Raw genomic sequence first — 10,833 nt, 5'->3', positions numbered from 1 at the left:
AACACTAATTATAGTCACAGTGTAAATCAACACAACAAAAAAATATAGATCTATAGACACATGTAAACTATGTAACGTTTTTTGTGTGACACTCAATGTTAATTATGGCTTTATTGTTTTCTTCTTATTTTTGCAATTAAAGACCCAACATGCTTGAATAAGGGTTAAATACAGTGTTTCAGATCATACACAAAAAATTTTGATCGAAAAAGTATTCAAATCAATTAATTTGGTTTATGTGGATTTCACATGGCAATCTTTATGTATCTAACATAAAAAAAAGTAATAATAATTCTATCTTTCTTTGTACAAGCCATCCCAGTCCTCATTGGAAGATTTTTGATACTTGGATGTACTTAATTACACAAAAAGGACACTCTTTACATCAAAATATTACATATTTTTTACATTTTGATATGTGTGCAATCTGACTTGTTGTGCCTTTAAAGAATGTTCTAAAGGAAATAATAGTTCTGGTGGTTAGTACAAACTAATGCTCTGCAGTAGGATATTTTTGCAACAAAACACAAACAGGAACATAACAAGCTATAATGTCACACTAAAGAAAAAACTACTGAACTCATTTTTTAGACAAGAGAGAGATGTAAGGAATTACAATATATAAAATGGCAGACATTGCATGTAATCTATATAAAATGGCAGACATTGCATGTAATCATCTGTGGTCCAGGGACATAGAGACTTACTTGATGAATCTATCCCTAACCCTGAAACTTGGCGCATAACTATCAATCCAAAAGGGACTGATGGGAGATCCATAATGACAACAACCTTCAGTGTATCATTTCAAAACATTAGACCACCATAACTTACATCGATTATTCACCCTGATTTAATATTCTAATGATAAAATACACATGAATTTCACACTAACCTTCGTCCATTCATTGTTAATAGGATCATAACATTCAACATCATTTAAATATTGCTGACCATCATAACCCCCAACAGCAAATATCTTGTCACCCAATGGTGATAATCCTACAGCATCCCGTGGACAACCTATTGGTGATATCATTGTCCACTGATCGGTTTTAGGATCATATCTACAAATAAAGTTAATGTCAAATCATTGCACAAATGTTATAACCCAATCTACACCATTCAGACCCCACCATTTGTTACATACCCCACCTACATAAGTCGAGTAATGGGGAGAGGGAACGGGAACTCTTCCTTTAAAAGAGTAGCAGAGACTGAACAGGCCGGTAGATCTGTGTAGCTTCTGGATCAAACAATAATGCAGGCACCAAGAGTAGTATAGAGAGAGACAGAGAGAGAGAGTTTAACATCCACTCAACACAAACTAGGTCATTTCGGGTCTAACATAAGATTCAATTTTATTCCACTAATTCACTTGCGTGTAGGCGTCTTTAGTAGTGGGATGAAACCAGAGGACCCGGTGAAAATCTACGAGGTTGGAAAGGCGACCAAGAATAGTACAAGAGTAGTATAAAATAGTTTTCAAGTTGAATAGAGTGGTGTTTTAATCAACATGGATAAATTTATTCACCATAAATAAACCACCACCCTAGCTATGTAAGTGAACATTTGCTTTGTACTAATGTTGAGTTGAGAGTTGTGAATCATTTAATCCACGTGAGATTATTACCGATATCTAATTTAATTATTTTGTTGTTGATAAGAAAACATCTGACATGGCCTATATCGCATTTAAGAAATTGTTAAAACATATATTTCATATTTGCGTGTAAGCGTGCAGAGCATTTTTCAAGTTTGCCTGTACCAATTTTTTAAAATCCCCTTCACTACTACATAAATACATTGTAAATTTTTGATGGAATAGCCTTGAGAGATCATTTCTCTGTAGTCCAGCACAAATTGTTAACAAGAGGCTCAGGGGCCTTAATCGCCCATCAAGTCTTCCTTCATGAGAATTTGAATGCCTTCAATATAAGACTCATATAGCATTTAGCATTTAATGATTAAATCAAAGAGATAATGAACCATTTAAAAAAAAAAAAACATAAAAAGTCAAAGATTGACATGCTTTTGATAAATCTAAATTAAATATGACATGACATAATAGATTTGTAATTTAATAAATACCCAGTACCAACCTTTCAGCACAATCAAATCTACTACATGTAGGATTAGTAGCAGGTGCTTCATGACCTCCTACAGCATATAAAAACCCGTTACAATTAGCCACACCCACACCTCCTCGACGTTTAGACATTGGTGTACAATTGGTCCATTTATTGGTATGAGGATCGAAACATTCTACAGTTTTTAAACAGGAACTACCATCTCGACCACCAACAGCATATAATCTGAAATATTAACAATCATCTATGAATGGATATTCCATATAATACAACACTCTGGAAGACAATACAACACTATGAAAGAAACTACAGCACTCTGGAAGACAATACAGCACTCTGGAAGACAATACAACACTATGAAACAAAATACAACACTCTGGAAGACAATACAACACTCTGGAAGACAATACAACAGCAATCATGATCTATGCTGGTATGTGTCAATCTCTTATCACACCGACACATGATCTAATATGGGCCAATATTCACCACACTGAGCATGATCATTTTTTGCATGGGCCAATATTTTATCTCACCCACATAATATAATCTGTTCTAGCTGGTTCAAAAGTGAATTTTCATATACATAACTTATACTAATTACATTCTAGAAATCTTTGTGATAGAGTAAGATCCAGTTCTGAACACAATGGCCCACATATGACAGGATAAGTTAGAAAACGAAACTTCAAGAAATTCCCAAGGCCTGACCAGAATTCAAATCAAATAAAGTGATTTGATAATTTGGCACAGCAAAAACTTTGTAGAGCTAATTATCCTGCATGGTGGTGGTTTTTATACTTACTTTCCATGAAGAGCAGCTACACCCACTGTACTTCTCATAGTAGACATAGGAGCTACATAACTCCATTGTTTAGCTTGAGGATCCCATCTTTCTACTGTACTTAAATATGACCAACCATCATGTCCGCCTACAGCATACATTGGTCCCTCTAAAACACCAACACCTACAAAACAATGGGTACAAACCTAAGAAATGTAATGTTAACCAATGTTAGTCATTTTGCTGTGTAGAATACCACACATTTCACTACGTGGTAGGGGGCACGGTGTTTGATCCCTGTGTGGGCAGAGAAAGTTCATCAGAATTTTCTGGCACGGTTCCCCCTTGTCATTGGTACAGGACTAAGGGCCAATCAAGGGAGAATATATAGTCGTTTGGATGGGAAGAGAAACTGAGGTCCCATGTACACATTGGCATGCACATAAAAGAACCCTTGGCAGTTGGAATTCAATATAAGAGTAGGCCACAGCACCGCTGTCCAGGCAAAATTTCCCTCCTAGTCATAGCACACTGTGTGGCATATACCCGTCTTCATTAGCCCAGGGTCTTACGTAGGTCTTTTGACAAAAAACAATCAGTCCTACTTTTATTACATATCTTTTGAAATAAATTAATTCTATTTTACACTATTCTACCCGTACTCAGTTGTGGTGGGAAAGACAAAGAATACTGGTACCTTGATAGATTGTCTTATTGGAGGATATATGTAAAGGAATCAACGGCACTCAGCCAGTATTGAACATGCAACCTATGACACTGATGTTGGCGTCCTCAGATAATGCCTATATTTTAGATAGACCTTACATATAAGGAATTCACTACTGGCACAATCAGATGTCAATCAGGTTTTATTTATGTTACATTGATAGCCTTTAGACTGATACTGCCATTATGCTGTTAGATTCCACACTGGTTGCTTGCCCATGAATTATTTAAAATCTGCATTACAGTAAGTTCTCACTTTATGTATTACGCAGGTTTCAGAATAGACTGGGTGTCATCAAGGTCGACCCAAAATACTAAATAGTTCACAGTGGCGTCGGTTTTCCTCGAGAGGCGAAGAAGCGGAGCTTACCTTGTATGGACCTGACACCCCCCACCCCCCCACAGAAAATTTTGGAATATTTGACAGCTGCAAACATGTTTTCCTGCTATTTCAGCCCCTGAACAAAGCAACTTCAAAGTGGTCTAATATAGCCCAATTAAGGTGTTTGACTAGAATTCCAATCAATCGTTTACAGTCCACGGATACGGGACCGTTTGGAGAAAATTTTGAAAACTTAGCTGCCGCAAACGCGTTTTCCTGCTATTCTAGCCTGTTAATACAGCAACTTCAATTTGGTCCAATATAGCCTACCTGGCTGACCCGAATTCCAAACAACCAATCAATCGCAGGGCATGGGGGCCTCACCCTCTCGGAGAAAATTTTGAAAATTTAACCACCACAAATGCGTTTTCTGCTATTCTAGCACATGTAAGCAACTCCAAGAGTATCCAATGGTTTGTAACCGAAATCCCATTCTAAATTCCAATCATCCAATCAGACTGTTGCAGCTGCATTCACAAAAAAAAATAATCGATGCCCGAAAAATGTCGCACAAAGTAGAGTGGCTCCAGGCAAAATGTTTTAATCCATAGTCAACTCAGTACAAATTCATGGTATTCAATTAAAAGAGAAGTAAAATTAGTGTTTTATTAGGGCTCGATGACAGTTAGGGAAACAAAACTAGAAATGCCGAAAAAATTTCAGGTTACAGACAGTGGCGCCGGTTTTCTTTAAGAGACGAAGAAGCGGAGCTGACCTTGTATGGACCCCCCCCCCCCCCAAGAAAATTTGGGAATATTTGACGACCGCAGACGGGTTTTACTGCTATTCCAGCCCGCAAAATTAGTGTTTTATTGGATTTCAGGCACTTTATTTTGCCAAGTAGATGAAATAATTTTTTTTCCACTTTACCCGTCTGCCCGAAAAATCAGCTTGCCTGAAAGTTGGGGGGACAGCTAGTAGGCCTATGTTATGCAGTCCAAATCGACCAATGGACCTCAACCTAATATTACACAAAACAATTCTATGGACAAGATCCAATAACCGGAAATCACAAACAAACGTACATGTCAGATTAAGTGAATGGATCTGGGGGGCTAGCCGTAAGTGTCCGCTGCGCTGTACAGTCCCGGGCTTGTAGTGATACAGACCGTACAAATTTTACTAATAGTAAACAAATTTACATGATGATCATTTTATAGTATGTATTTACTAACCTAAGCCATGTCTGTGTGTTGACATTGGAGGCATCAATGTCCATGTTTTTTTCTTTGGGTCATAACACTCCACAGTATTTAATGTTTTGAGACCATCGCGACCACCAACCACATATAATTTTTCATCTAAAACAGCTACCCCAAACTGTAATCTTCTACCATTCATGTTAGCTACCTGCGTCCATGTATTCGTACGTAATTCATATTTCTCTATACTTGTTGCTCCTGACAAAAAGACAAAAATATTAAACGATTAATTTCATTTTTTCTCTACACTTCTAAAAGATGAAATCTATTTACACACATGATAAACACCCATCAATTCAAAAAATTGAAATAATCTGATCTGAGTTTTCACGAAATCTAATAGCTATCCGTAAAAGAAATAAAAATCCTGGCAAATACTTATCAATATAGAATTATCTTACTTAAAGTCCCAGTAGTATTTTGTTCATCTAAATATTTCATCGATTCTAATGGAGATTGGTATAATTCTAATCATTACACAAATCAAAAATCAATAATTAACAGATATATTTTCGGAATCTTTAAAAATATACAAATCTAAAAGGTTTACGTATAGATTTGTTTGTATTTTCTACTACACACTGCTGAAAAGACCAATAACTGTTTAACGTTACAAGTTTTAATTTCATAATGATACAAAAAAATCAAAAGGAAGAGAAGTCCATTCAACATAAACTAGGACATATCAGGACTAACTTATGGTTCAATTTTGTTTCAATAATTTGCTTGAGCATAAGGGTCTTTAGCAGTTTCAGGAAACCAGAGGTCAAGCAGGCAGCCCTACGCTTTGTCACCTATAAGTGTGGGATTGAAACCACGTCACTTGACTCGATGACAGACCTTATGATCTAAAGTGAAAGCTTTAGACCATTCAGCTACCCATCCCTCATTGTATATCCACATTGTCTATTCAATTCATTTGTAGATCGTTGGAGTTATTAGGACTTTAACATTCTTTGCTTACATTACTTGTATTCTTGTAGTTTATTGACATTTTAAACAGAAAAATAACATGACTTATCCTTGATCTTTATTGTAACAAACATCAAAGATAAACAAACAAACAAACAATAACGTAAATAAACATCAAAGTGATAAAAGAAATAAAAGACATTCAGACATTAAAATAGAATTTGTAAAATATGTTTGTATACCTTTAGTACAGTCCATACCACCGACTGCATACAGAACACCAACTGTGGATTTACGAGGTTTTGTTCGGGGACTTTGGAATGATGAGCGTCTTTCAGGTAACAGATGATATTTTAAAGCTTCCATGATGAGAATCTGACATTCTTTATCATCACGAAATAGAGGATTGGTTTCAACATGGTCCGCAATAAACTACAAATGAAACAAAATATATTTACTTGAAAGACACAAAATATATACATTAAAAGGTTTTTGTAGAACAAATATTTCACATAGAGGATATTCTCACAAGTAAATGTCACACTCCCCATTGTCAGGTGTAATGCAAAACTACAAGTGTAGAAAAGGTGTGTAAGGCTAGTCCTTCAGTTAGGATCTAAACCAAGGTCCTGCATATTCAAAGGTGTGTGAAACAGATCTAGAGGCTAGTCCTTCAGTTAGGATCTAAACCAGGGTCCACCATACACAAAGGTGTGTGAGATAGATCTAGTGGCTAGTCCTTCAGTAGGATCTTTGCGTATGCAGGACCTCAGTTTAGATTCATACAAAAAGGTGTGTGAGATGCATCTAGTGTCTAGTCCTTCAGATGGGATGAAAAACCGAGGTCCTGCAAACACAAAGGTGTGTGTGAGACACATCTAGAGTCTTAGTCCTTCAGATTGGTGAGGCACATCTAGTGTCTAGTCCTTCAGATAGGATATAAAATTGAGGTCCTGCAAACACAATGCCAGCTGTTAAAATTGAATCATAAACACAGGGGAAAAATATCCATACATTTATGTCAGTCTCAAAATGTCACTCTATTTATTCTATTAGTATGCAAATTTTATAAATAAATATTTATGCAGTATATATTTATTTATACTTATATTGTTCCAAAATTAGACAAGCAGGTTTTATATTAAATTGATGGAATATATATTCACATATGTCATCATTAAAAATAATTTGTTTGACAAAGTCCAAAAAAGAGATAAACTATATAATTTGCTTGTGGATAACAAATAATCATTTATCATTACACGAACAACAAACGACAGCTGAACCCTAGAAATACCATTATTTATATTGCACTTCACAGGCTAAAAATATTATTTTCATTATGCAATGTATGACACAAGCGCCCATTATCTTTATTTTTAACAATGGCTTCAGGTTTTTGTTAAGCAGACGGTTGCATGTTTTATGTCGTCTGATAGTTAGCATTGTTTGCCATGCCTGATCAGTTCAATTGTTGTTAACATTTACATTATTAATGAGTGAATTGATTAGTTAATAGATTTAACATGTACTTGCTTCCTGCATTATCAGACACAAATAATTTTTGTTCAATTTCATTTTGCATATGTTTATCTACATTTTTATATTCCCCATCCATTGAGATAAAATAAAATCAATTTAATACAACGGCAGCATGTAGAGGTTTGGTTATGCCCAGAGCCAACTACTCCATTGTCTGCCCCCAACACTCATGTATAAGCCCTATATAGTACTGAGAAATGTTAGACAGTTTAAATATGTAAAACAGATAAAATAAACTTTTTATTCAAATTAAGTAGGGCAGCTTGTAAAACAAAGATAAAATCGATAATTTCAAATTTTAAAAAATCTAACTTGTAGTTTCACTCTTTGATTGGAAGATCGACTGAAATGAATGCCCTGGGACCTTGTTCACTCTGTTCCCCCACTGATTTGACATGAAATTTTAATGTTCCAAGCTTGAATTCATCTACCTTACTTGTTTTATGATTATAATACACACCTTTATGTCTTTAATTTAGTTTTGTTTGTTTTTAATAATTTACTGGTGCACCCATACATGTAGTTCACTGCTGTGATTTGTTCAATTTAGTTTAATTAATTTCTAAAAATTGATGCGTTGGGGTTTTTTTTTGGGGGGGGGGGGAGGGTATTTGAGATTTGAGAACAGGTAATAGGTTTTTTTTTCTTCCAGCAAATTGGGGAGGGGGGGGGGGTATTTGAGAACAGTCAATTTTCTTTGATGCTAGGTAATAGGGTTTTTTCTTCCAGCAAATTAATTTTATTTTTAGAATTAGTATTTTAAAAAATATCAATATATTTATGTCCATATTCATTTATTTTGTTTCTCAAAATATTGATATTTTGATGTTTATATACATTAATATTTTATTTAGTAATAGTATCTTAAAAATTATCGATATCTTTATGTATATATTCATTAATTTTCTTTATCAGAAATTATACATCATATCACTAGTGTTGCAAGGCAGTTAAGTTCCTGACACGGGATACAGCGTTCTGAATATTGGTAGATAATCATAGAACAAATTGGGGTATGTATGGATCTAGTGGCTAAATGTAGAAATACATCTTACATCGTGGGGTAGAAAATCAATACATATAGAACATCCTGATGGATGAGTCTGACATCTGAGCATCCAACAATAGAAACCTTTATTGCTAAACAATGCTAACAGTCATAGGTTAATTGAATAATTACTGTCTTCTCTCGAGATCTTGATATCAAATTAAACTCTCCTTAATATATACCCATATCTAGTGGGACACAAACTTGGATGCACAGAAGTAAAGTGAACGGCTCATTAGTGTGCCTACACCTCACTCATCTATTTCAAGTTTCACATTTGAATTCTCGTAGGAATTTTATTGAAGAAGAGAATCTATCTATATTCAATCATAAAACCGGTATATATAAGCAGAATATATCTACAAATAAAACGCATACACTTATCGCAAGACTGAAAACTTTGCACACTTCATGATTTAGATCATATGTCCCCACCCAACCCCCAAACATCAAAAAGTTTTGAAATGAAATGAAATGGGTTTAAACGTTCTACTTTTCTGCTCCTTTCGGGCTAATAAAGATGGACTAAGCTTTGATCATGCATCCCAATTAGATTATAAATCTTCATATAACATAATATTCAAACTACAGGAAACAGATAGCTGTGTAGGATTGGCATTTTAAAATAAAGTCTGTTTTATGTAACATTAATGTCAGATTACTAGTATCAGCCATCAGATTTTAGTGGGTCTTATACTCATTCTTTTATTGTATTATCTTTTAGTCATTTTTATCTGAATTTATGTAAATCTGTATGCCCAGTGTAAAATAATCCATTTTTGTTTGAATCAGATTGTTAACCTGTGTGTGTTTTTGTATCAATAGAATATTTTTACTAAAAAGTATAAAAATCTAGTATGTATGAATATGTACCAGCCATTTTGTATTAACTGTTATAGTAGAGACTGATTTGGGTAAAAAAATGAAAGTGTTGATTTAACTAGATTTGATGTGCTGATTATTTTTGGAAGTGTAATTTAAGATTTAGAAAGATATTAACGTCTGTCGATCAATCTAATATTGAGAAATAACAGAATTTGTATTGAGCAATTGACAGTTTGAGCCAAAAGCTAAAATTAGTAAACAAACGACTTCCTTTCGATCTTTCGAGACAAAAATATAATTGTACAGAGCTTCTTCCATCACTAATTGAAATAACAAGTCAGTTCAACCCAATTTAATACTTTATTTTCACCAGACACAAAGAGGTTTAACTCGTTTGGGCTTTAATTATACCTCAATTACAAGAGGGCTAAGGGACTTAGTTAGTCAATTGGTTAAGAGAAGATCTGTATAAGCATGTGTGTAAAGCTACAATAGGTAGCTGTATTTGACACATTAAATGATCAATCAATTTTAAAGCTACCAGTTCTTTGCAAGGAGATGGATGCTACCAAACATGGTGGTTCTAGATAATGTAAAAAGGTCCAAGTGCAACTGAAAATCAATATGGCCTCTCCTCTAAAACATTAGAAAATTAAGATATGCAGGTTAAAATCAAATGGATACAAACTAGGTAATTTCAAGACTAACATAAGGTACAATTTTCATTTTAATAAATCAATTGGGCGTAGGGGTCGTTTAGCAGTGGGGGTAAACCGAAGGACTTGGGAGAAAACCCACAAAGTAAGATAGGTCACCCTACTCCTTATCACATACAAGTGTGGGATCGAAACCACGCCACTTGACTCAATGCCAGACCTTGTGATCAAAAGTGACCCCCCCCCCCCCAAAAAAAAATTAAACATGTATAGGTCAACAGATTGTATATATATATAATAAACAACAAAAATTACCTGAGGTGACATCAATGGAAGTTTGATATGAAACAGTAATTTAGGAAGGTATTTTTTTCGGTTAGGGAGATCATGTTTAGCCCATTTAACGAGAGCTTCAAATATGGTCTCTTCATTTGGTACATTTAAATCATCACTAGCTAATAATTTACACACTTCATCAAATGGTAGAATAAAGAACTCTTGATTGTTCATGACCTCAACAAAATTCTCCTGAAAACAAACAAAGTATTCGCCATTTTAATTCATAACAATTATAGTCAAATATTCATTGAGAACAAAAACAAATTTGGTGTTGACTGGAGTAAAGCATCAGTCTAAATCAGAACAGAGGAATATTACATATCTGTC

At 34.6% G+C, this 10,833-nt stretch overlaps 1 protein-coding gene across 4 annotated transcripts in view; it reads right to left on the bottom strand.

Annotated features, from left to right (window-relative positions):
• LOC126829335 (kelch-like protein 5) overlaps positions 1-10,833 on the bottom strand; it is a 79,331-nt gene that overhangs the window by 5,631 nt on the left and 62,867 nt on the right. For all 4 annotated transcript variants that reach the window (XM_050559137.2, XM_050559132.2, XM_050559134.2 and 1 more), the window contains 6 exons: positions 10,483-10,695; positions 6,339-6,528; positions 5,158-5,382; positions 2,896-3,058; positions 2,103-2,315; positions 896-1,067 (listed from right to left, as the gene is read on the bottom strand). In XM_050559137.2, the coding sequence (XP_050415094.1) occupies positions 896-1,067; positions 2,103-2,315; positions 2,896-3,058; positions 5,158-5,382; positions 6,339-6,528; positions 10,483-10,695 (1,176 nt within the window). The remainder of the gene's footprint in view (positions 1-895; positions 1,068-2,102; positions 2,316-2,895; positions 3,059-5,157; positions 5,383-6,338; positions 6,529-10,482; positions 10,696-10,833) is intronic.

This window comes from Patella vulgata, chromosome 8, assembly GCF_932274485.2.
Source record: "Patella vulgata chromosome 8, xgPatVulg1.2, whole genome shotgun sequence".
NCBI lineage: Eukaryota > Metazoa > Mollusca > Gastropoda > Patellidae > Patella > Patella vulgata.
This window is presented reverse-complemented; position numbering and strand designations above follow the sequence as displayed.